Source organism: Thamnophis sirtalis, unplaced genomic scaffold, assembly GCF_051295495.1.
Source record: "Thamnophis sirtalis isolate CommonGarterSnake01/CBP01778 unplaced genomic scaffold, rThaSir2_p1.2 scaffold_4, whole genome shotgun sequence".
In the NCBI taxonomy this organism is placed as follows: Eukaryota; Metazoa; Chordata; class Lepidosauria; order Squamata; family Natricidae; genus Thamnophis; species Thamnophis sirtalis.
In genome coordinates this window covers 18,554,373-18,581,409 of record NW_028261384.1, presented here as the reverse complement: position 1 = coordinate 18,581,409, position 27,037 = coordinate 18,554,373, and the positions used below count along the sequence as shown (strand labels likewise).

The window sequence follows — 27,037 nt, the reverse complement described above, 5'->3', positions numbered from 1 at the left end:
ACCCTCCCCTCATTATAAGGCCCAAGCCATATTTTGTGTGTAAAAAGAAAATAAGACCCTGTCTTATTTTTGGGAAAACATGGTATATAGAGATTTTGTCTAAAGTAAGAAAAAGAAAAGGTTAGATTTTGGAATCACCAGGGATTTTATAAAATTCTTATAGGCCAGAACATTATTCAACATTATTTTAATGCAACAAAACCAAACATATATTTAGTGACACTTTGTTAAAAATTCAAATACATGAAATTTTACTGCAAACTCATTAAGTGGAACCTTTTACCACTGTGAGTTAGATAGCCTGGTTCATAGTAACTTTCCTTCACAATTTGACTTGTCAAATATGTGATCATATAAATCAAAACTGACGTAATGAAGTAGCCTTTAGTTTTTCTCTTCCTACGTGGGTGCCTGCATGGAAAGGAGGAGGGTTTTAAAAATTATCCCTGATTTCTAAAGCAAATCCAGTCACAGTGAAGTGACATCCACATGATCCATTATTTCATAGTTAAAATAAGTAGAAGAGAACAGAGCTGAGGAAAACCTTGGAGGTCTTCCATTCCAGCCCTCTGCTCAACAAGGAGAACCTATACAAATCAGCATAAGAGTAACCAGCCAATCAGAATTATCCCTTTTCCAAGCTGATTTCTACAGTGAACAGAGTAACTGCCAGCTGCCTGCAATTTGGCAATTCAAATCTCACCAAGCTCAAGGTTGAGTCAGCCTTCCATCCTTTTGAGGTGGGTAAAATGAGGACCCAGATTATTGGGCGCAAAATGCTGACTCTGTAAACTGCTTAGAGAGGGCTGGAAAGCACTGTGAAGTGGTATATAAGTCTAGTGCTATTGCTAACTTAGAAATATAATCATTGGTTTTACAGAGCAAAGGCATGCTTACATAGAACCTAAATCCTACTGATCATACAGTAAAATGCCCAGGAATGAGCTACAAAGATGCCTAATAGGGAAAACAGTTGTTCAATTTATAAATTAAAACAAGTTGCACAATATACTCCATTTTTATTTATTTGATAAGCAGCAGTATTGTGTTCGTCTTTTTTACATTTCAGTGAGATACAATTATTATGTTATCTGCCATATTACAATATTTAGTCTGTTTTAAGTTTGTGTTTTAAGATACATTAAAAAAACATCAACTGCAAACGTGGGAGGATGGAGAGGTGAAAGGGGAAGAATGGCATCCAACCAAAATTTCCACATTTCAGCAAGACTTCACTCATTCTCTTTTAATAAAGTTTTAAGAAATGTCATAATGACATGACCTCGGGATATCTATAGGCTTTTTTCTTCACTGACGCTCATGACGTGGCACTGGTGATGTTGTAAACAGCAGAAAAAACAGGAGCTGCCAAGTGACCAGTTATGGAGGCACCACAGACCTGCTTTTTTCCCCCACAGAACACACCAAGCAGAGACAGAGACGATCTCCTTACAGCTGTATCTGCAGAATATTAAACTCATGCTACATAGCTGTACTCATCTGCCGAGGCCTGGCTCCGTTCAATGTACTGTTTGTCTATCAGAACTTCAATACACTTCTTAATCATGCTGATACTTGGGTTAAACCTAGCTCTTGATTGGCTAATTACCTGTGCAAAGGAGAGAAGAAAAAGAAAACCTGATGTAAATGCTGCCTAATGAAGACAGATGTGGGGGGAGGGGGGACTTCGAAGCTAAGCCAAATTTATATATTAAACACCGATTTATTTTCTCAAAATTGCAGAGCAGTTTGTGTATTTCTGGAGCAAGTTCCTAATTCATGCTAAGGCAGCAATGCCTAGGATCACAACTTTTGGAAAAGCACTTTTGTGAAAAGGAAAAATACTACCATTCGATTTACACTTGCATACTAATATGCCATGTGTCTCCATGAACAGGCTCAGAATTGTGCATAAACAGAATCCCTTACCTTCAAGAGTCATCAACAATCTTTCTGATGCAAGACAACATATTTTAAGTTGGTGAGTTGGTGGAGGCTAAAGAGTATTAAGCATGACACTACACATCATGATAGTCTGCGCTTAATGACTTGTTTAATGATCGTTTGAAGATACGAAGACCCCTTTCCCCAAAAACTATTTACAACCTGGTTCTGGAGCTGCATATACTCTTTTTAATGGTTGTCAAATGATTGCATTTCAGGTGTTTAGCAACCATCTCACCATTGTGATTTTTTTTTTACCGCTTTCTGTTTTCTTTCAGTCGGTTTCCATCAAAAATCATTGATAGTACACTGATTTGCTTAACAATCATGGTGTTTGCTTATTGAGAGCCAGGAAAAAGTTGTAAAATCGGGCCTGGTCTCATGGATGCCTTGACTAATGACTTACAACAAAAAATTCCAGATTCCATCACAGTCGTAAGTCAAGGACTACTTATATTCTATAGCCAGAGGTCAAGCATGTAACATGGGAAACCGTATTTCAATTGGCCCAGCTAACCACCCGACTTAACAAGATTTCTACTTGCCAAGTGGCACATAATCTTACCTCCTGAATGAGAGCATTGTGTCGCAACAATTTTCGTGCTTTCATGATGCGAACAATTGCAGCTTGAAGGTACATTTTCCTATCTTCATCTACAGCGCTCCTGGTTTGCTCCATTTCCTGCAATACAAGACAGTATAACTCAGTGGGTTAGGAGCTGAGAACACCTGCAGAGGTGGCGTAGTCTTTTGTGATCCTGATGAAAACGATTCTTTTCTTAATAAACTATATAGAAGAAGCTAATCCTCTGGCATTCTTAGAAACTAAAGGAACTATGAACGAGGGACCGTGGGGAACCTTTGCTTTAGCTTATTTTGCTGAGTTTAAACCAGTTTTCCAAAGTTGACAACTTTAGGATCTGTGGACTTTAATTCCCAGAATTCTCTAGTCTTAAAGTTTTGCTAGTTTGATAAATACTGGTTTAAAGAAAGAGGTTGACAATTTAAAAATAGATCTGAGTAGACCATACTTGGTTTGATCCTCTAAAGCAAGGGTGTCAAACTCAACTTCATTGAGGGCCGCATCAGACCTCAGAGGGATTGGGGGAGGGGTGCATGGCCAGGGAGCTTAGCCAGCTCATGGCCTCCCTGAGCTCCATATTCACTAGCAGAGGATTGCAGGAGGCTGTCGTGGCCCAAAACGGAACCCGGCAGGGGCACATGCAGCCATGAGTTCCCTTTTCACTGGCAAAGGCACTGCAGGGCGCTCCTTCACTGTTTCCAGGGCAGGCCCACATGCCAGATCTAAGCACCCCACAGGCCGGATTCAACCCACCGGCCTTCAGTTTGACACCCCTGCTGTAAAACAACTTTTCTGAAGTAATTTCATTGGAACAACATACCAGTTATATTGCGATTTAGCTTCCAATGATACTCAAATCCAGCCAATAAGATGGAGACCTTAAGTAAATCTCTTACCTATTATTATAGTTCAGAGCGTCAAACAAACTATGCCCATGTTCTTAAAAATTCTGGATTCACCGAATATTCCTAAATCCTGTGGTAGAAATCCAAATAAATAGTTCTATATAGAGATAGAGCACTAAGACTTCTTTCCTCTCTGTGATAAAATGAAGTCACCACAGAGTCTTTAAGTACTTTTTCTGCAGCTCTGCATAAACCTTAAGTTCAAAGGAGATATGCCACTGAATTACCAAGCTGCTGAATGCAACTACAACAGAGAATTAACTATTTTGTGTTTACCTTCCAGGTTTCCTGGGATTATCAGGGGAGGATGGAAAAGAGAATGGTGAACTAAATGAACCACTAGCCAGATTCAGTTCAGCTTATCTTTTAATCAGAACCAGAAAGATTCCAGACACAATAAAATTATGAATATTACAGAATTATCATTGAAGATGAAAAAGAATTGATAATTTTAAGATCTTAAACAAAAACAACTTATTTTACTATTCTTTAAATCTGATTATCAGATTATAAAATTCGAAATGAAATTAACAAGAATGTAAAGTATAGTGCTGCTGAATTTAAAGAACGAAATAAAAATTGATTTTTTTCCAGATACATTGAAAAACAGAAAATACTTTTGAGAAAACATAGTCAGACACCTTAAAAACAAGGAGTAATTTCAATCATCTTAGAGAAGCTTACTGCCTAATAAGTACATTTTAACATTTCTTTGCCAAAGACTCTTATCGGATCAGTGGAGTAATAAGTACAATGTGATACTTGTTATGAAATTGAAGTTCAAGACACATTAATTCTTAGCTGCTTTAGATATTTCCTAAAACATATGGCTGAAGGGAATGACATTCCAAGTTTATTTTATACTTTTGAGGCTGTAGTCATTATTAACATGCTGAAGTAACCAGGACTGTTAGTTGTACAGGACCAATGACATCAAGTGATCCTTTGAAGAAGAAATTCTCAGCCAATCTCCACTAATAATGGGTTCTGGGAAAAGCATTTTATTATACAACAAATAGTACAATAACTACATTTGAAATCAGTTAAAACAAATTAATGTAAAAGATAAAATTTTCAATATGACAAAAATGTTCTTTGAACAGAAAATAAAACTATTTGAAGATAAATGTATAAAATATAGTGGCAATATCATTTTGGCTATCATTTCCAAAACAGGGTATTGGCTAATTAAATTAATTTTAGATAGTGGCAGTGAAATAATTATTGGTAATGCTGTGTTACAAATATCTGGTGTGAACTATTATATTTTTAATGTAATAATGTTGACAATGTAATTAATATTACAGTAATGTATTAATGATCATAATACTTTTGAATAGTGTAACTAGTTTAGAATATACCCAAATCATAAGTAAACAAATAAATAAAATTCAAAATAAGTGCCAAAATAAGTGTGGGGGGAACCTACATATCCCTTGTAAGTTAAAGGGAAATGATAAATAGAACTTAATGCATGTGGAAGCAAATCTGAGATGTTCCGAACAAAAACAGACAGTAAATAAAATAAATCAAGAATTAATGTCATAATGTTATTGAGGGATAAATACCACTGAACATATGGGCACTGATCATATAGGCTAATATTGTAAAAAATGAAATAAATGCAAAATAAACAGATAAAGCTGTCTAAATTTACTAGCAACATCCACAGGTAGCAGAAACCACCATGTTGCTTATTTATAAATAAACAATTCTGGTTCCTTCGGTGTCTGGAAGCGGTAAATGGATCTTACCTTGCACTAAAAATGCATAGGGGTTGTATTTCCAAAAAAGATTCCAAGTTATGTCAAAGAGTAGAGAATAGGTAGTTTTCACCAGATGAAATGAAAAAGAACCAAGCAGCAATAAATCAGAAAACAGAATATGCTATTTTTCATGTTTTTTTTAATGGCTGTTAATTTTGAAAAGACACACATTTAAAAATATTCTGATTGATTCTCCCCTCTAAAATATATTTTCCTTCTCATTTAGAGTTTTATTACTTAATTGTATTCAACTTTGAATTACTAAAAAAAATTCCTGAATGTGCCTTTAATTGCCCCAAACCTTCAGGAATATAAAAAAATTAAAAAATTAGAAAAGCTGGTTAGGTAGAAGTGTTAAACAAGCTGCTTTTTAATTATTTATTTCTGATATTATTAGTGAATGTTTGATGCAGTTTTAAAGAAGACCTGCTAAAAGTAATAGAATTTGTTAATCATGATGTCAATGGGCTTCCTCTACATATTATTAACTGGGGATCCAACGCATATTTGAGACAATTCAATTTTAAAGAGGAATGTCAAAAAATATGGTTACAGATTTTACAAAGTCTCCAACTGTTTTCAAGTTTCAGTTTTATGTTACAATAAGTGTCAACCCCTATATCTGTTGTCTGAGCTCACCTGCTAATCAATATCGGAAAGTGGTTAGTACTGGGATAAGGAAGGACTTTAATATAGACTAGCCTTGGAAGCCCATAGATTATTTTGGAAGAAAAGAATGCCAAGAAAGCTGTACAGAAACATCCAGAAGTGAGCTTGACTTAAAAGAGATGTTATTCAGTGTTAGATCCCTCATGGAATACTGTTATATGTTTTTCTTGACACTAACAATACTTGCCTGGGGGGTGTCTTTTTGCATTGAAGTAGTGATTTTAAATTTCGTTCGTTTACTGCTAAAATTCATATTTAATGAAAAAGTGGACTCTGCCTCTATATCCTCCTGCAAGAAAAAAAAGAGAGTGTTTTTCCCTTCTTTTCACACATGTATCAATGATGCCAAACATATCAAAGACTTGTCAGTTTAAGAAAGAACATCTTGCTTTGAAAATCTGTGCTTGCATATGGATTACATCTCCACTGATGAAATGTAAACATATTACTACTTATTCAATTTGGCAAATCTGAACTACTTCAATTCTCTACAGAGCATCTTGGATGCCCAAAATAATGAAGATAATACATATGTTTTCAAACTCAGCCCAATATAATTCTTTCAATAAAAGAAATACAGAAACATCCATGTTAGTAGGATTAACATGTAGTAAAAGTGAGCTTTTTGGAAAATATCTTTTGGCTACAGAACAGAATATTTTACAGCTAAGAGGCCCTTAACAAAACAGCATTTCTTTTGAGGTAACTTCCTTTCAATCTATTGGATAGAAATAACATTAAGGTAGGTTTAAATTATAGTGACAAAAGATACATTTCAATACTACCATTGGCTCTACAACAGCATTTGCACCATAATTTGTAAAATATCAATCAATAATATGTATTCAGTCAATAAAAGAACAAAACAAATAAAAGAGTGAAACAAATATATACAACAGACTAACAATAGCAAAGTAAATAACAGAATATAAGATTTAACTCCTCAAATGCTACATTAATACAATTTTTACCCAGGTGATAGATCTAGAGCAGGACTGCAAATACCTGGCCCAGATGCATCACATGCTGGCACTCCCAGTTTAGCAAAGGGGTGGGGGAGTTCTGATATGTGATGCCACTGTGACGATGTGAGTTTGAGACCCCTGATCTAAAGCATTAATAGGTATAAAATAAAAATATTCTCTATAATTAATCATTAGGATGTATCAAATCAAGTAATATTTTACAAAAAAAGATATTTATTTGACAAAATTGAGCTATGACACTTATAATAGTTTTAAATCCTGAAGGAGAAGGTTTCTGTAAAATCTATATGGCCTCCCAGAGAATTTGAGATACGATATGAGAAAGCCTTGCTGGCCGAAGAAATTCCTGAAGGTCCCTAACAGCAAAAAGGAGGCTGGGGGCAAAGCGCGATGACAAATACACCACCTCCTCCTGAAAATAAGACCTGCTGCCTTTTTTGGTGGCAAAAAATATAAGACAGGGTTTAATTTTAGAGAAACACAGGTATCTGTGGTGACTTCTGAAGTCCTTTTCAAGTGTCCATAAGTTAATACACAGAGAACTGCAATTCTAAAATGTGACCAAAAGGATTTTTAGGGGTTGCCCCTCCCTTTCTCTTTCTTTTATGAACAGCAAGTCGTATTTAAGATAAATCTTCAAGGATCTATGAACTTCAAGTCCTTTGCCAAGTACATCAGGACTCTGCTCAAGAAGCTTAAAAAGCATTTGGGTGGTTTTTAGAAATGAAGAATGGAAAATGATAAGCACATCAATAACATTTTTTAAGGAGCTATGTACAAACAAGTATTTCAAATCTACTGAACGTATCTTTATGTACAGGCTGGGGGCCAAGATTGACAGGAAGCAACAATTCAGCCCTATCAAAAAACATCTTACGTACATATTGACAGAAAAACCCTGTTTTTGGTGAAATGGCTAACTAAATTGCTTTGATGTTTGGGACCATGGCCTCCAACCTTTTGGGTGCTAGGGACTGGCCTTGTGGAGAGAGGTTTTTCTGCAGCCTGGAGGGGATGTGATTTTGCGTACTGCCTGCATTCTGCAGATGGGGCTTTGCTTGTTTACGTGGCCCAGTTTCTGACATGCCGTGGCATGGTGCCAGTCCATGGAACAGGGTTGGGAACCCTGGTCTAGGAGAACTTTGTATTTAAAAAATAAATTCAATATAGAATACAGTTTTAACTTTAAACCATTCTTGGACTACAGTCTTAGCCACAGAATCATGCTCTCTCCAAAATTTCAAACTCCATATCCTAATTTAATGTAAATGTATGCTTTACTTTAATGCTATACTATCCATAGTCTTTTTTGAACTGAACTGAGTAACTTAAAGCTTAATAGGGAGACATGCAAATTTTTGATCAGAAAATGGCTATGAAGTATCTTACAATATTACAAGCTTTTTTAATTTACTAATTTTCATTAGAGGTTTTTCTCAAAGGAAAATCTAATATATATTTAAAGAAAAAAAAGAAAAGTAATGTGAATAAGAAATAAGAGACAGAAAAGAAAAGCTACAAACAAATGATTTCTGATGTTCTTTACAGAGATTATACATACATTTTTATTTTATCCTCCCTATAGTTATATAGTTATAGAATATATTTGCTTCATTATAGTTCAATTTTGTTGCTAATCTGTCTGTATTTCTCTACGTTTACCTGTTTTTTTCTTATTTGTACCATCTATTATTCCTATTTTTTCAAAGCATAATAGAAAAACATTATCACTCTCATATGTGGGTGGTTTTTTTTTTTTGTTTTTTTTTTTTTTTGGTATCTTACCTTATCTGAGTCATGGTTGATCATTTTGACATCAAGTAAGGATTTGATAGTTTTGGTCAGTTCCTTCTCATTCATTTGTGTGCTATCTTGCAGCTCTTTGTAACTGACGATTTCACTATTGTTAAAGGCCAGCAGCACTGCCATTTGGTAGGTGGTAACCATGGCTACATAGGGCTTGGACAAATAATTCATTTTGACCTCACCTGCAAATTAAGTATAAGGCGGATGAATTAATAGAATAAAAACCTCAAGATTTATTAATAAAGCCTCATTTTGTTCTTCCAAGAACCAAGGCAGCGGGAAGAAAGCAACATCTGGCCCAAGGGTATAGCAAAACAAGAACTGAATTTGCAAGACTATCTTGAAGAGAAATTAGATTTTTAAAAATATTACTATAGGTAGTCCTTGACTTACGACCACAACTGAGTGCAAAATTTATGATGATAAGGGAGACAGTTGATTTGCCCCATTTTATAACCTTTCTTGCCAAAGTTGTTAAAGTGAATCCCTGTAACTGTTAAGTTCGTAACACAGTTGCTAAGCCAATCTGGCTCTCCCTGTTGACTTCGCTTGTTAGGAGGTTACAAATGGAGATCATAGGGACAATGCACCCATCATGATTTTGAATCAGTTGCCAAGAGTCTAGAAGTTTGATCATGTGACCACTGGGATGCTGCAACTGTCCTAAGTATGAAAAATATAAGTCACCTCTTTTCAGTGCCATTGTAATTTTGAGCGGCAATTAAATGAACAGTTTAACAGACCAACTGTATTTTGAAAAATACAGAAACATATTTTTTTTTAATGCTCCAAAAATGCACTCTCTTGAACAAAATTTAAAGACTCTAATGCTCCAATCCTGTTGGCTATGTGAATATATTCTTCGGTTTATGGGAATGCAGTACGGAAAATGCTAACAACAACAACTTTGGGCAACAAAGCAGTAGTTTGCCACCATTTTCTTTCCAATACATTTTTCATTGGAATTTTCCCCCCGTTGACTGTCTAGCAATAGCAATAACACTGAGACTTAAAAACCACTTCACAGTGCTTTACAGCCATCTCTAAGCAGTTTACAGGGTCAGCACATTGCCCCCAACAATCTGGGTCCTCATTTTACCAACCTCGGAAGTATGGAAGGCTGAGTCAATCTTGAGCTGGTCAGGAATTGAACTGCTGAACTGCTGGCAGCCGGCAACCAACAAAAGTAGCCTGCAGTACTGCATTCTAACCACTGCGGCTCTTACAATGTCTAGTTTACAATCTTTGGGTTCCTTGGTGATCTCTATCAAAATCCTGACTTGGTCAAGCTGTTTTTTAGGTCTCCCCCACACTTCAATCAGCAAAAATCAATTTCATGGTATCACTTGCTTATGCTTTATGTTTTTCTATGATGCTTTTCTCCTTCCCTCCAACATGTCAAATTTTGCTTCAAGCTCAGGTAGGCCTTTGTTTGAAGCACCAGAATTGCACCAGAATTTCCATTGCTAAGTCACGTGATTGTAAAGTGCAACACCACGTGACTGTATCCGCAATCCAGACATCCGCAATCCAGACAGTTCCTGTTGCAGTTGATAACCAAGGATCATAGGATGCTATGAGAGGACCCTTGTTACTTCCTGCTGGCTTCACAGAAGGGAAAAATCAGTGGAGAAGTTGACAGGAAAGTCTACAAGGGGCTGCTGTGATGTGGCATGAGTGCAGTGGAGCCAGGGATTGATTGCTACCTGGTGATAGGATGTGCAGGGGGCCACTACAGCATAAGCACATCAAGGCTGCAACTGGGGGGAGAGAGTGCCTTGACACCAAGATGCTGTATATGCATGTGCTATGGAGCATGAGCTCCCTGACACCATCTTGCAATCTTCCCCACCAGCTTGGTTCTGCTTGTGGGAAACCAAGAGTGAAGGTCACAAATGATGATCATATGATGCTATCAAGTACAAATTGGTTGCCAAGCATTCAGATCATGATCACATAACTGGGGAGGTGCTGGGTGGGCCAAAACTTTGTATCTCTCCTTCATTACTGTCATATGATCACTGAACAAGTGGCTATAAACTACATGCCTAAATCCATTTTTATTATAAAAAAATCTTGTTTGCAACCCATACCAATAAAATTTATTTTTAACTTTTTTTTCCTGAAACAAATTGAGAATGTAAAATATAAAATTTAAAACAACTGATTTTTCAGATAACAATTAGAAGTAATAAAAATAACCAAATGAGATGTATTAAGAAAGCCAGATTAGCTAAGACAGAGAAAATAATTTAAATTTAAGGTTTCATTATCATCATCAAAACTTCAATAGGTAACCAGTATACATTTCATCTAAGCAAAGGAAAAAAATATAGTGATGTTTTCGACAGCTAAGGATCATGTAAATTTATTTTACCTGTGCAAAGATAATGTAACCAGGTAAGTTTCCTTCCACTGAAATGCTGGCTGTAAAATAATTCAAACTGAAAAACAAAATAATTCTTTTGGTCAAATATATCATAAACTTTAAAAATAATAAAAAGCAGAAAAAAGATTATGTTTAAAAACTTTAAAAAGAATGACCAGATCTGAAACCCAACCATCAGTTTAATTAAAAATAAGCATTTTGGATAGCCTATCTAAGATCAGAGGTGGAATAATTGAATTACACATAGTAAAAATATTCATCTATATACTGTAAAAAAAGTTCCACTTCTGAATGAGGAATCCTGCACAATTAAGCAAAACATAGCTGAATGTCACATCATAGAAACAATGATTTCCTTATATTTCTCAATGTACCTTCACCTTCACACAGTTGAGAAACACTGATTTATTCAAAGCTACCCAAGATCTCTAAAATTCTAATTCTTTTTCCTCAACCTGAAAATCCAAATCTAATTTATTTCTGCCCTGCAAGGTAGCCCAGTCAAGAAGCACATCTAGAAATACTAGCTCTATTTTTATTGTAAAGCTACATTAACAGAATCTTGCAAGATTGAAAATATTTCCTGCTCTTTCTGTTTATTTTCCCAAAAAATTATTAAAGGTCCTTGAAAACTTTCCTATGGGCAGCATATCTTTTACACACTAGTTGTCCAGTCGGTGATCATTTCCACGTACCATTATAATTATCTATTCCAGGTAGTCCTCGACTTACAACCGCAACTGAGGCCAAAATTTCTGTGGCTAAGTGAGACATTTATTAAGGGAGTTATGCCCCATGTTACGACTTTCTTGCCACAGTTGTTAAGTTTCCCCAATGATGTTGCTTGTCAGAAGGTTGCAAATGGTGATCACATGACTCCATGATACTGAAGCCATTGTAAATATGAATCAGGTCACATGACAAGGATGCTGCAATTGTCAAAAAGTATCATAAGTCACTTTTTTTAACAGTCACTAAATGAACTGTTGTAAGTTGAGGACTACCTGTATAGATTTAGACAGAATTCATCCTTTTTAAATGTTATACTCACATCAGATTTGTTATAATTATTATATTATAATTATTGTACAATGTCAGAAGTTATGGGTGCTTCATCACTGGAGGTTTTTAAGAAAAGACTGGACAAACACTTGCCTGAAATGGTATGGAGTTTCCTGCTCGAGCAGAGGGGTGAACTAGAAGACCTCCAAGGTTCCTTTCAGCTCTATTCTGATTGTTATACTCAGAGCTTCTTTTAAATGAATTTGTACATTTTTATATAACATGGTAACACTATCGGTCCCATCTGAAAAATGGAGACTGTAAGGAAACTGGGAGTATAGAAAATGTTCTAGCTAGCAATTTCTTCTTAGATGACAATTTAAAATAAGTTTAGGAACCTCAGTCCTAAAACTGTGCTACAAAAGTTCCAAATTAATTCTCAACAATAAGCCACACCTGAGAAGACTACACCAGTAGTCTGTTATCATAACAAAAACATACAGAACAGGAACTACAGTAGTACCTCCATTCCTTTAGCTCTTTATTTTAACAGGGCAACCTGTTTTCTGAGACGATTTAAACAGCACTTAGAACAATTTGTTCTTTTGATGAAAGAAAAATGGAACAAGCTTTCTACAGATTCTCAAATAACTCCAAAAAATATTTTGATTATCTTGCTACACTGATTGTAAAAAGATAAACCTCAGATTAATGACATGATGAAATATTAAAAATGTTTATTACATGAGTGCCTATTTAATCCCATAAGTGTAGTGCACACACCTTATTTGTTTTAATATATTTTGTATTAAGATACACTTATCACTTGTTACTTATGTTAATGGTGCACTAAATGAAATTAATACCCAGAGTGGAAATTAGTACAATAATATCATTTAACTTAATTTAACTGATTTAATTTTTATTCCCAAATCTCAGAATTTAGTATGTGGTGTGTGACTTCTCCTATTGCTGTCATGAGATTTAAAAGAAGAATAAATTTTCTATTTCATAGTTCTTTTTCCCCTTCAGGATCTAGCTGAAGTGAACTAAAAAGCAAAAGCAAATTCTAGCTAAATTCAAATAATATTAGCCAATTATTTCTAATTTAGTGAATCAGAAAGCAAACACATAATTTGATAAACACAACATTCTCACTGAGGATCAAGCTAGCTTTTAATTTGTGAAATGTGCAAGGAAGTCAATTAAGAATTTGCTTTTTATGCAATTTTATCTAGCTGCAAAGAAGCAAACACAAAAAAGCTAAACATTCCGTCAATTCTCCAACAGCTGTCTTGAATGCCCACTGACATACTGCCAGCTACATTTGGACCCCAGATTGAAGGACACAAGTGAAATTTTAGCCAAAATTCTTTGGAAGTTTGCAGCCTCTTCAAGGTTTTAGACAATTATTTCCCTACTAAGCTTCCTTGCAACTTTTTATCAGGTATCATCCAATTTGTATGAATTGCAATTCCTAGGAATGAGTCAGATAAAGTTTCCCCTCGCACATATGTGCTAGTCGTTCCCAATTCTAGGAGGGCGGTACTCATCTCCGTTTCAAAGCTGAAGAGTCAATGCTGTCCAAAGATATCTCCATGGTCATCTGGCTGGCATGACTAAATGCCAAAAGTGCACGGAACGCTGTTACTTTCCCACCAAAGTCGTTCCTATTTTTCTATTTGCATTTTTACATGCTTTTAAACTGCTAGGTTGCAAGAAGCTGGGACAGAACGGGAGTTCATTACATTACGCAGCTCTAGGGATTCGAACCGCAGAACTGCCAACCTTTCTGATCAACAAGCTCACCATCTTAGCTACTGAGCCACTGTGACCCTTTATGAGTCAGGTAGTAGGTACTATGAGTCAAGTAGCTTAATTCCAGGAAGTAAGCTTCATTGAATAAAGTTTTTAGACTAATTAGTATGCATATTCAAACTATTAGCTTATATTATGTATCAGGTGAATAGCTATTCCTGGAAAATACCTCAAGGTTACATGTAATGTATTTCAGACAAATTTGCCTGTCTTTTTTACAAGACTGCAGAATATTGTTCAGATTATTAGATTTTGGTTAAACGTCCTCAAAAGCATGATTCCTCTTGATTTAATTGTACCATTTTATTAGTTGGACCACAAAACTTTCCATATTTTCCTCCATTGATTTCTCATTATAAACCAGGAAATTTAGAAAATATTTAAATGAAGAGTTTATATTACCAATTCCAGATTATATGGCATATCTCTATAGTAATGACTAGAAACTTCAGTTTTTTGCAAATGTCAAGGAGACAGGTAGAAGCCTAAGATCTGGGAGATGAGATAGCTTCATAAGTTAAAATGTTAAGAAGGGTGAGCCCTCAGAATAAAAGTTTACTTGAACTAGGGGATATGAATTAAGATTTGGATGGCATGGTACTTGTGGTATGATAAAAGTAAAGTTAATGTTGATTTTAATAACCATTTTGTTAGACACGCCACTAAGAGTTTGGAATAAATATTTAAAAAGGCTTTCTATGAAGTTGCCCCTGTCAACTCCCAGTGTTGTCATGGGAGACAAGGAGGCCAGACGAGGGGAGGGGGGACCCCAGGCAACAATGACCAGTCACCAGAATCCTATGACAGTGACGACGAGGGCGAAAATGAAATTTACCCTTTCCTTTTTCCCTTTCTTTTTTCCAATACGCCTCACAGCCCCAAAAACAGGAAGCCAGGGGGATTTTCAAGCCCTAATAGACTCAGGCTGCACTAGATGCTTGATCAACCTGACCACAGACCTGAACCTGGGGATCAGAGCAAAAAGACTGGCCCACCCAATCTGGTTCGAACAGATTGAGGGGTCCCTCCTGGGAGGAGCCTATGCCACCCACCTGACCAAACCAGTGAGACTAGAAATAGTAGATCACTGGGAAGTAATTCAATTCATACTACCCCAAAATGACAGATGCCATATTGGGACTCTCCTGGCTAGACAATTGGGGACCGACCATCTGGTGACAAGGGGGTACCTGCAGACTTAGGATAGAAAAGTGGCCCCAACCCTTTCCATGCCAGCAAGCAGAAACACCACCCAAGCAGGGAACCCTCCAAAAGAAAACATCTGGCAGCCACATAGAATGAAACTCCAGAGACCGAATAGATCTTGGCTACTGATGCTCCTAATAAATGACTAGTGTTTTTTTTAATTGAACCTTGACTTGATACTCATGAATCAATCAGGAAAATTTTTAGAAAACCTTACAGACCCTTTGTGGGTCACCACAGGAAGCCTTTTTCAGAAAACAAATGGTGGCAAAGCTAGACTGGTTGAATTTCAACTCAGGTGACCCAATATTAAAGCTGAGGGAAGAACTTGAATCAGAAGGGTTACATTTGCCATTGGTTTACCAATCAACAACTGAAATAAAGGTTTAAACTGGATTAAAAAATGCTATGGATTTGACTTTGTTAAAAATGAATTGGAAATTTCATTATGTGGCAAGGATTAACATATTATTGCTAAGATCTATAAAATGTTATTGAAATTGAATTTGGAAAATGAACATATAAAACCATTGTATCGATATAATGTGATGCTGTACAATGGGAAAATATGTGGATGAAGGGTTTAAAATTGACATTAAATTGTAATTTAAAAGAAAATTTATATAAGATAGTATAACATTAGTATTTAACACTAGATATCTAGAATGTCTAGTATATCAAGTGAATGTTGGAAGTGTAAAAAGTAAAAAAGGAACTTTTATCATCCATGGTGAATATGTGATAAAGGAAAAAAAAATGGAGTATGATTCATATTTTAATACAGAAAGTTTTGAAAATGGAGATAAAAATAAAACGAGAACTTTTCCTCTAATGGAAAAAGAACTGGAGAAAAAAATTGGAACTTCATTATTATATATGCTGACAGCTGCAAGACTATTGTATGCACAAAAATGGAAGGACACTTGGATTCCTACCATGGATGAATAGTTGCAGAGGTTGATGGAATTGGCTGAAATGGCAAAATTGACCACTTTGATTAAAGAAAAGAACATAAGTGCTTTTAATTCAACATGGAGACCGCTTCTGAACTTCATGCTTGAAGTGGAAATGAATGAAACTCTGACTGGTTTTACCAATTAGACTGATAGATCTTTATAGAAATGGCTTGTTCATTATGAAAAAAACAAAAAAATTGTGATTTGATGTTAATGCCTTATTTTATTGCAATAGAGAGTGGAAAGCTTCTTTTTCTTATCTTTCCTCACTTCTCTTTTTCCTTCCCCTTCCCCTCTAATTACTTACTTTGTATTTTATACTTTAGAACTCAATACAAATGTTAAACAGTATAAGTTAAAATGTTAAGGATGATATATTACAGGAACATAAATAAATACACTAGAAAAGGATGCCAATATACTAGTTCTACCTTTCCTATCCTGTGCTTTTCATTCTCTAGCTAGTTATCATCTATTTATTAACGCGTGCAATTCTGTTATCTCTATTTTTTGAATATTCAGTGGAGTCGCAGGCTTAGGATAACATTTATGTGCTTGGCATTTTCAAAACCAGATCACAAAATTGTCCCTGTCAGAACTTTCTCTGCATTAAATTATCTATATTATTTTGTAGGGGTTTTTTTGTATCTCAAGCAGATGTTTCCTTTATGAAAAAAATTGTATACAAAATTAATAATGATCAACTTCTCCTTCTATGGATTTTATTCTTCTTCCTCTCTTTATTATATGGTTGGCCACATAGGCAGTCAGAAGTTTAGACTAGATTTTGATTTGTATCTACCTATAAAGTCCCCTGGGCTCCATTTTAGCTGGCCGAAGGGTAGCAAAACAAAATAAAAACAAAATAAAAGGAGAAATGTTTTCCCATTTGCATTTGAGAATACAAGAAGGAATAGGAAAGGAGAAAGAGAAAGAGAAAAGACAAAGATGGGAAGAGAGCAAAGAAGGAAAAATAAGTAAAGAGGGAAAGGAAAAGGAAGGAAGGATGGATTATAATGAGAGTGAGGAAGGATTTAAGGGAAGTCCTACCTTAGCACTCAGCCACCACAGATGCCCTGGACAAGAATGATATTGAACTGGCCATCCCCACCATGGCCATCCCCACCACCAGTCCTCTGAGGTCAAACACAACCCTTATGTAGCCCTCAATGAAATCGAATTTGATACCCTGGTCTAGTGTTTAAGGGACCAGACAAGCAACAAGGAGATTGTGAATTCTAATACCATCTTAAGCAGGAAAGTCAGCTGGATGATCTTGCTCCAGTCTCAGTCTCAGTCTGTCTCTCTGTCTCTCTCTCTCTCAGCTTAACCTACCTCACAGGATTGTTGGTATGGGGAAAACAGGAGTAAGAAGTACCAATTATGTATGTTACCTTCAGTTATTTATAAAAATAATAAAGGCAGGATGGAAATAATGAAAGAAAGTTGCCTTTTGTAATTGATGCCACTGTATTGCCACATTCATTGGAGCTTGGATGCATGATTGGTAGTTTTGAACTTTTCAGTCCCTAATGTAAAGCTACTAATTGGTAACAACCAATGACAAAAAGGAGGAAAGAATATGCCTATAGAATTGATTATTAGGAGTGGAAATGATTTTTAAGCATTGCTATTATTGGACAGTTTTATACCTCACCAGTCAACTGATCTCAGATATACAGTGGTACCTCAGTTCTCATCCTTAATAGGTTCAGGGAGGCATAATACCAAAAATGTTAAGTACCAAACACATTTGCCCCATAAGAAATAATGTAATAAGACACAAGGCAGCCGACACTGACAAGTTCTAGCTTGTGCATTGGAACAATAAGAACCGGGGCAAAATTTTCAAATCAAAATTCATTTTGAGTACCAACTTCAATGAATTTCAAAGCAGTTGAGTACCAAGATACCCAAATCAATATGCCAATCCAGACATTGCTGAGACGCCAAGGACCGTAGCTTTTGCAATTGAAGAATTTATTTAGAATATTCTTGGGAATTACATCCTAGCCCCATGATGGTGCCACGCAGAGCCCTCTTTGTGGGCATACACGCCGTTGCCATGCTCTTCTGGTTTCCAGAGTACATGAAAAATGGCCTGAGACAACCCTGAAAATGAAAACGACCCAAAAACAATAAGGAAACAACCCCAAAACAGCCTGAAAACAGCCAAAAAACAGGCATGTGCACTGCAGCCACCTGGTCTTTGGGTTTCCGTCCTCCGGCATGAGCACCTGCACGTGTGTTTGGGCCCTCGGTGCCAAAAAGGTTCCCTGTCACTGTCCTAGCCTATAAAAGTAGAGAGCACTTCATACCTCCAGCAGATTTTTACAAACTCTAAAAGCATTCACAATGGGCAGTAACTGCCTACAAGAAACAACAGGAACACTAAGGATTGGCGGATGGTTCTGTTAGAACATTAATCTCTGTGGCAAAGCACAGACCCTTCTTTGCTTAATTTACTGACCTTGAGATTGCTAGAAAAGATGAAGCTCTAAAAGGGGAGGAAGAAGCAAAGAGAAAGAATGAATTATGAGAAGCATCTTTGCTAAAAAGAAAAGCTAAAGCTCTGAGAAGTTCATGGCCAAAGAAACAGATTTATCACAGAAAAGTTTTATGTTCCTCTGACTAATTAATTGTAATGGAAGTAAATTTAAGGCAAAGAAAGGAGGATAATTTTGTTTCAGAAATCTGAGAGAAGGCTTGGGCAAGAGACAGATACAGGGCTTCGTTTAAATTGTCATCAATTTAAGCCAAAGATCAAAGGCTTCTTTCCTGATGCTGGAGAATTGAGAATAAAACATTAACTTGAGCTGAAAGTTGACTGAAGGAATATAAGAACTGTTTCAAGTACCATATTTTTTGGGGGGGAAGGTGCACCAAATATAAGATGCACCAAGATTTTGAAGAGGCAAATTTTTCGCTCATTTCTGCCCTCCCCGGCCCCCAGGAGCACTACGGAAGCCTCTTAAAGGCTATGCATGGCCATTTTGGTAAAGGACCGGGGTTTCAGGCGGAAAAAATGCAGTGTATAAGACGCACCCAGGTTTTAACCCTCTTCTTTGAGGGAAAAAGGTGCATCTTATACTCTGAAAAATACGGTAGTTTGGAATTTTTCACAAGTTTATGGAAAAAATGGAGAATACAAGGTAGAAAACAGAGAGAAGATAATTAATCAACTATTTATTTTATGTTGCGGGGCCTTGTAGGAACAAAACACAAAGCAACAATGGGCATTTCAGAAAATCCGAACCACAGAAAATAAAATATTGTTAGAAAAACCATTCCACAATTAAAAAAAATACTGATAAGTAAATATTAGCCAAGCGTTTGATATATAAAATTTGAATTGTAATAATGGTAAAACAGATATGAAAGAAGAACTTTCCAGTGAAGATCTTTCAGAAAAGGGAGAAAAAAGCCTGAATCACTCCTACACAACAAAGATTAGAAAAAACTAATGGTTAAAGCACCAGGCTAGAAAGCAGAAAACTGTTGGTGTTTTAGTCCCAATTTAGCCATGAAAGCCAGCTGGGTGATCATGGGCCAGTCATTCTCTCAGCCCAACTCACCCCACAGGGTTGATGTTGAGAAAATAATAGGAAGAAAGAGTATTAGATTCACTTCCTTGAGTTACTTCTAGAAATAATAAGTGTGATAAATAAATATTTCAGGAGAATATCTATCTCTCCCATACACAAATGTCCTTGCCTGTAATATACAGAGGTATAAACATATTCCTTAAAAGGGGGTGTATGTAGTTTCCCTATATGCAATTTCACATTTTGTAGAATTTAATTCCTTCAGGAAAAAAATATGATGCCATAAAAGTCAGGATCCTGAATTCAATAGCTAGGGTAGACTATAAGCACACACCCTTGTAATTTATAGAAACAGTAGAGGTTGCCAGGTCTAATAGTTTATAAAGGCAGAGAAAATACATTTTACCAGAGTACCAGATTAATGTTATGGACAGAACTGGATGAACTGAAGATGTACCGTGAAATCTCACAAACTTAAAGGTATATTTACAAAAAATTGTTTGTATATTCAACATGTGGTCATATCAGCAACCCTTTTTGTATGCTTTAAATAATAATAATAACAGCAACAACAGTTCCTAGGTCCTTGGTTAGGACTCGAGCTGTTGAGCTACCAACCAGCCCTAAAGATTAACCACACAACAACAACAACAACAACAACAACAACAACAATAATTTGATTCAGTTCCCCATATCTGGATCAAGAAATGCCTGAAAATCTTTGGCATCAGCAGCAACATACAAAAATTCAGGGAAACCTCAATGAACCTCTGGAAAACGAAGTTTATAGCTAATGAAGAAGAACTGGGTGAAGTTGAAATTAAATGAGGCATTTTCCAGGGCAATTCCCTTTCACCCCTACTTTTTATACTCTCAATGCTACCACTGACAATCATTTTGAAGAAGATGAACTGTGGATACAAACTTGCAAAGAAAGGACTGAAAATTTCGCACTTGGTGGACATGGATGATTTGAAGCTGTTTGGTAAAATAAAAGCTGAACTGAATTTATTAATTGAAAGCACAAAAGAATTTAGCCAAGACATTGGTATGCAGTTTGGAATTGACAAATGTGCAACAATGGCAACCAAAGCAGGCAAGGTCATAGAAGATGATGGAATAGAACTTGAGAATGAAGAAATGATAAAGGCAGTAAAACCAGAAGAAGGCTACAAGTACTTGGGGATTTTGGAGGCCTCTGACTTAATGCATAATAAAGTCAAGGAATTAATTTCAGCCAAGTACATTTGACGAATTCGCAAGATATTAGAGTCCAAATTGAGTGGAGGAAACATCATAAAAGCCATAAATACCTGGGCTATACATGTGATTCGATATTCTGCAGGAATAATTGACTGGACCCAGATGGAGTTGGACAATTTGGACAGAAAAACAAGGAAACTTATGACAATGAATCATGCTTTGCACCCTAAAAGTGATGTTGACCGATTATATCTACCAAGAGCAGAGGGTGGTTGAGGACTCCTACTAGTAAAACAGACTGTGGAAGAAGAAAAACACAGCTTGAATTATTACAGCCAGAAAAGTGAAGAATCAATGATTATGGAAGTAAATAAAGGAGGCCTTTTAAAGACAACTAAGTCAAAAGATGAATATAAGAAAGAAGTAATTGAGAAGCGAGTTGAAAATTGGAAAAACAACGCTATGCATAGCCAATACTTGAAAAGTATTGAAGGCAAAGCTGACCAAAAGCTAACTTGTAACTGGTTAAGATCAGGAGCACTGAAAAAAGAAAAAGAAGGCTTTATTTTGGCAGTTCAAGAACAAGCCTTAGCCACAAACTGCATAAAGGCAAAAATTCAACATGTTACCACCAACAGCAAATGTCGCCTCTGTAATGAGAAAGACGAGACAGTCGACCACTTGATCAGTGGGTGCAGCAAAATTTCACAAACTGACTACCTATAATGCCATGACCACGTTGCTAAGATCATTCACTGGAAATTATGTCAAAAGTTTGGATTTGAGTACAGCAAAAACCACTGGGACCATCAGGTTGAGAAGGTTTTAGAGAATGAGAAATACCAGGTGATAGCAGGGTCGCCGAGAAGGAACATGAAAAAATCTCAAAATACCAGGACTTAAAAATCGAAATTCAACGACTATGGCACAAACCAGCAGTGGTAATTCCAGTGGTAATTGGCACACTGGGTGCTATTCCAAAAGCACTGGAATTACATTTAAAACAGTTAAAAATTGACAAAATCACCATCAGTCAAATGCAAAAAGCCGCACTGCTTGGATCTGCATGCATATTACGAAAATACGTTACGACATCCTAGGCCCCTGGGTGAGGCCTGACTAGTAACCAATGCCAAATCTGGCGAAACAACTGGCCGCTGTGATACAATTGTATAATAATAATAATAATATTAAAAAGTTACTACTAACAATAGTTAAACCTTTGCAGATAAACTTGGGATATTTTCCTCTAATTAAACCCAACAATTGTTATGCAACAGCTTGGGTAAGTGAAGAAATGATTGAAGAAAGCAATGGGAAAACATTTGAATTCTAAAAAGTTGATAGTCAAAAAGGCATATTATGACCACAAACCAAGAACAAAAATCTTTCTAAATATATTCTGCTAATACAGAAAAGAAATGGCAAGGTACTTAATCTAAGAATGTACAGATTGACCGTTGTCTTACCTGAACGGTCCTTCTATGGGTGCTGCGAAGGGAATCCAATCATGGGTTAACTTAGCCTTCTAGCCTTGAGACTGAGTATGCAAATATCAAAGTTACGCCTCCTCTGACTGGACTTCCGCTTCCTCCCCAGTTCTTATTACGAAGTCCACCGAAGAAGCATTATGTCAATCCTCAACAAGCCGCAAGTCATCCGGCACTACGGAGTCAAGTCCAGTCAGTAACTAGTCACAGTCAAATGGAGCCCTGACCAGCCGAAGCCGCGGGCGGGTTTGGATTCCCTTCGCAGCACCCATAGAAGGACCGTTCAGGTAAGACAACGGTCATTCTCCTGTGTGCTGCTCCGGGAATCCAATCATGGGATATATCAAAGCAATGAACTCCCAGGGCGGGAGCTAGGCTGGTCAGGCTCCTCCGCAGACGGAAGGACCCTTTGCAACACTCTCCGCCCAAAGGACGCCTCGGCCGAGGCGAAGACATCAATCTTGTAGTGGCGAATAAAAGGCGAGGGGGATGCCCAAGTGGCCGCCCTGCAAATCTCTTCCACGGACGCTTGCGTCGCCCAGGCCGCTGTGGTGGCCGCACTCCTGGTGGAATGAGGAGTGATTCGCCTTGGAACCGGTCTGGAGTGGGAGTCATACGCCAACGCAATGCAAGCTTTCAACCATCGGCCGATGGTGTGGGAGGACACCTTCTGTCCCATTGAAGATGGCTGGAAGGAGACGAACAGGGCCTCCGATCTTCGGAACGACGCCGTGCGCTTCACATAGCGACGAAGAGCCCTGCGCACATCCAGATGGTGCCACTGACGTTCCCGCGGATGAGACGGGTGAGGACAAAAGTCCGGCAGGACAAGTTCTTGAGTTCTGTGAAACAATGAATTTATCTTTGGAAGAAAGGTCGGATCCAAACGAAGCACTACCTTGTTCGGGTGGAAGATGCAAAGATCCGCACGAACCGAAAGGGCTGCTAGCTCCGACACCCTCCTGGCCGATGTTATGGCCACCAGGAAAGCCGTCTGGAGTGTCAGCAAGCGGAGGCTGATGGAGTGTAGAGGCTCAAAGGGGGCAGCTGTAAGGGCCCTGAGAACCAAGGTCAAATCCCACGTGGGATAACGATGTACCGTCGGCGGTCGTAAGTTGGAAGCACCCTTAAGGAAGGGTCGAACTCGCAAGTGCTGGGATAAGGAGCGGCCTTGGCCACCCCCGACCACCGTTGACAAGGCTGTGACCTGACGGCGAAGTGTGTTTGGTGCCAACCCCTTGTTGAGGCCGGACTGCAAGAAATCCAGAACCTGGGGCACCGAGGCCTTGATGGGATCGACCCCGGTGCGTCGGCACCAGCGGCAGAAGGCCTGCCAGGTAGCTTCGTAAATACGGGTAGTCGACGGGCGACGGGCCGCTTGAATTGTAGAGATGACTTCGTCTGAATAGTGGAGGGCCGCTAGCATCTCCCGCTCACGTGCCACACGGCTAACTGCAACAGCTGAGGGCCCGGGTGCCGGAGAGCCCCTTGGTGGAGCTGAATCTTGTCGTCCGGGATCCTCCAAGGACGCGAAACGGACAGATGGACGAGGTCTGCGTACCAGGGACGTCTGGGCCACATTGGAGCGACCAGCAGCACTTCCGCCTGTTCTGTCAATATCTTCTGAATGACCGACGGAAGGATCGGGAGAGGAGGAAAGGCATAGAGAAGGCCGGCCGGCCAACGGCTGCGTAGAGCGTCTACCCCCTCCGCCCCCGGAGCCTGGTATCGGGAGTAAAACCGGGGAAGTTGTGCGTTGCGCGGGTGAGCGAACAGATCCACCTCGGGCAGGCCGAAGCGGCGAGAGAGCTCCTGGAAGAGAATGGGGTGGAGCTGCCACTCCCCCTGATCCACAGTCGCTCTGCTCAGCCAGTCCGCCTGAGTGTTGGCTTCGCCCGAGATGTGCTCCGCCCGAATCGATGAGAGTCTGGGCTCCGCCCAATGGAACAACCTTTCCGCTTCCAGCATCAGAGCTCTGGACTGCGTTCCCCCTTGGCGGTTGATGTGAGCCTTGGAGGCCACATTGTCGGTCAGGATTAACACATGGTGATGAGATACAATGTCCCGAAATTCCAGGAGAGCCAGACGGATGGCCCGCAACTCCAGCCAGTTTATGCTGTTCGCCAGCTCCTGATCCGACCATCGACCTTGGGCCACCTTGTCCAGGGCATGGGCCCCCCATCCGAATAAGCTGGCGTCCGTTGTAACTTGAACGCGGTCCGGCTCCTTGAATGGACATCCCCTGAGGAGCCTGGACGACATCCACCAATGCAGGGACCGCCTGGCCTTGCCCGGGAGCTGCACCTTGATGTGGGAATGACTGGTATGCGCTCTTTGGAAGGGCAGCAGGAACCACTGGAGAGGACGCGCATGGAACCTGGCCCAGGGCACCACGCTGATGCAGGAGATCATCTTCCCTAGCAGTTTGGAAAGCGACAGCAGCGGTACTCGCCGATGGGATAGCGCATGATGCGCTAGGCGGTATATGCTCTGCCTCCTTTCCGGGGACAGGAAAACCTCGCACGACATCGAGTTGATGGTGGTTCCCAGATGAAGGAGGGACGTGGTTGGGCGCAGGTGGCTCTTGGGCAGATTGAGGACAAAGCCATGGTCCCGCAATGCGTCCATCGTGACCTGTAGGTCTCGGAGGGCCTGATCTCGAGAGGACGACAGCACCAACACGTCGTCTAAATAACAATTGATGCGTATTGGAATTGAGCGAAGGGAGGCTGCCAATACTGCCAGAAGCTTGGTGAACGTGCGCGGGGCCGAGGAGAGGCCGAATGGCAAGGCCCGGTATTGATAATGACGGCCGTTGAAGTGAAACCGCAGGAACTTCCGATGTGCCGGATGAATGGGCACATGGAGGTACGCTTCTTTGATGTCTATGGAAGTCATCATGTCGCCTTGGCGGATGGAAGCCAATATGCTCTTTAGAGAGTGCATTTTGAATTTTTGGTATTTGATATACTGATTGAGCTGTTTCAAATCTAGGATTGCCCTCCATCCCCCGGAGTTCTTTGGTACTAGGAACAAGATGGAATAAAACCCTAGGCCTCCCTGCCCTTTGGGAACTTGCTCTATGGCCCTGATGGTGAGAAGATGAGATATCTCGGTGTCCATAAGGCGCCGCTTTGACGGGCACCTGGGCACAGGGCACCTGATGAACCTCCTCGGGGGGATGGATAGAAATTCTAGCGTGAGACCCAAACTCACTACTTGAAGGGCCCAGGCGTCTGACGTGAGCTCCGCCCACCGGTGGGCGAAGGCCAAGAGACGTCCTCCTATGGGCCCTACCTCCTGCGAGTCAGCGGTATCTGCGAAAGGATCGGTTGCCCGCTCCTCGGAATGACCGTCTACTCTGCGCCTGACTCTGCTGGCGCCCCCTGTCTCTGGCCCCGGCTCGGTCCTGGCCACGGTCCTGTGCCTGGGAGAACCCCCTGGTATAGTTGGGGACATAGGGGGCAGAGGTAAACCCCGAGTCCCCAGACCGAAAGGGCTGCCGTCTACCATAAGGCTGTGGCCTTCTGGCCACACGGGCACTTGTGGAGGGAAGCACCCTACGTCTGTCCCGAGTCTCAATGAGAATTGGATCCAGCACTGAACCAAACAAGGCCCCGCCCTTAAAGGGCGTGGATGCTAGACGCCACTTGGATTTGATATCAGCTTGCCAGTGGCGGAGCCAGAGCAAACGGCGAGAGGCCACATTGGAAGCCACGGCTCGGGAAGCAAACTTTGCCGCGCTAAGGGTGGCATCAGCAGAAAACTCTAGGGCCGCTATCAGTTTGGTGACATCCTGATGGAGGCGCAGTTCCTCCGGATCCAGCCTTTCCTGTAGCTGTCTCAGCCAAACTAAAGAAGTCCTATTAAAGAAGGAAGCTGCAGTGGCTGATCGCAAGGCCCACGCTGCTGCCTGATGAGTCTTGCGAAGGACCGATTCGGCCTTGCGGTCCTCGGCCTTCAATCCTTCCGAAATTTCAGAAGGAATTAATGCCGGTGAAGCAAGAGCCGCTATGGGAGCATCCACTGTGGGAAACTGCAGGAGGGCCTCCAACTCTGGGGAAGATGTGAAAAGCTTCCTATCACCAGACCCAGGGGGCTTAACCGCGGTCGGCTCATCCCACTGCTTTTGGATTAAATCAAGAAAAAGCTTGGGAGATGGAATAAAATCCTGCAGAGCCACCTGCTCAGCAAAGAGCCGCTCGGTGGCATCCAGGCCCACAGCAGCACTTTCTGCAGAAATTGCCTCCCCCATGTGGGTGGTAGTCTTGGCCTTATATAGCAGGGATTTGAAAAGAGTGTGCCTGAAAAGCCCAGGGGGCGGAGGCTGGTCCACAGGAAGGCCCTCGTCACCAGAGAGTTCCCTATCCTGGATTTCACCTTCTTCCACTAAGGGAGATTGTGCGCTAAACACAGAGTGTAAAGGGGAAGGAGGATCAGTTTGCAGAATGGAAGAATCCCCTTGTACTGCTTGGGGAGCCAGGCCTGAGTAGGCCAGAGTAGGCCTGGAGACCTGGGATCTACGCGCTAATTCCGCATCCACCCCTCTGGAAATAGCCTCTGAGATCATGCTGTAGAATTCAGCAGAAAGGCCCAAATCCTGGCCCTCCAGAGGCCTGAGGCCTGCAGCTGTGGGGGTGAACGTGGCAGAGGGCCCAGCGCGTGGAGGTGAACGAAGAGAAGCCCCACTAGCCTCCGAAATAATTGGGGGAGAACGAGGCCCGAAAGCCCCTACCTCGGGAATAGGGCCCTGGGGAAGCTGAATATCA

General features: G+C 39.8%; 1 protein-coding gene across 4 annotated transcripts in view; it reads right to left on the bottom strand.

The window, feature by feature from the left end:
• Positions 1-999: 999 nt before the first annotated feature.
• The window catches only part of CUL2 (cullin 2), a 58,170-nt gene continuing 32,132 nt past the window's right edge, over positions 1,000-27,037 (bottom strand). For 3 of the 4 annotated variants that reach the window (XM_087712534.1, XM_087712536.1, XM_087712535.1), the window contains 5 exons: positions 11,037-11,103; positions 8,639-8,841; positions 6,055-6,156; positions 2,510-2,626; positions 1,000-1,609 (listed from right to left, as the gene is read on the bottom strand). In XM_087712534.1, coding sequence (XP_087568660.1) covers positions 1,478-1,609; positions 2,510-2,626; positions 6,055-6,156; positions 8,639-8,841; positions 11,037-11,103 — 621 coding nt within the window. In that variant the 3' untranslated portion in view covers positions 1,000-1,477. The other variant, XM_087712537.1, reaches the window with a different exon arrangement.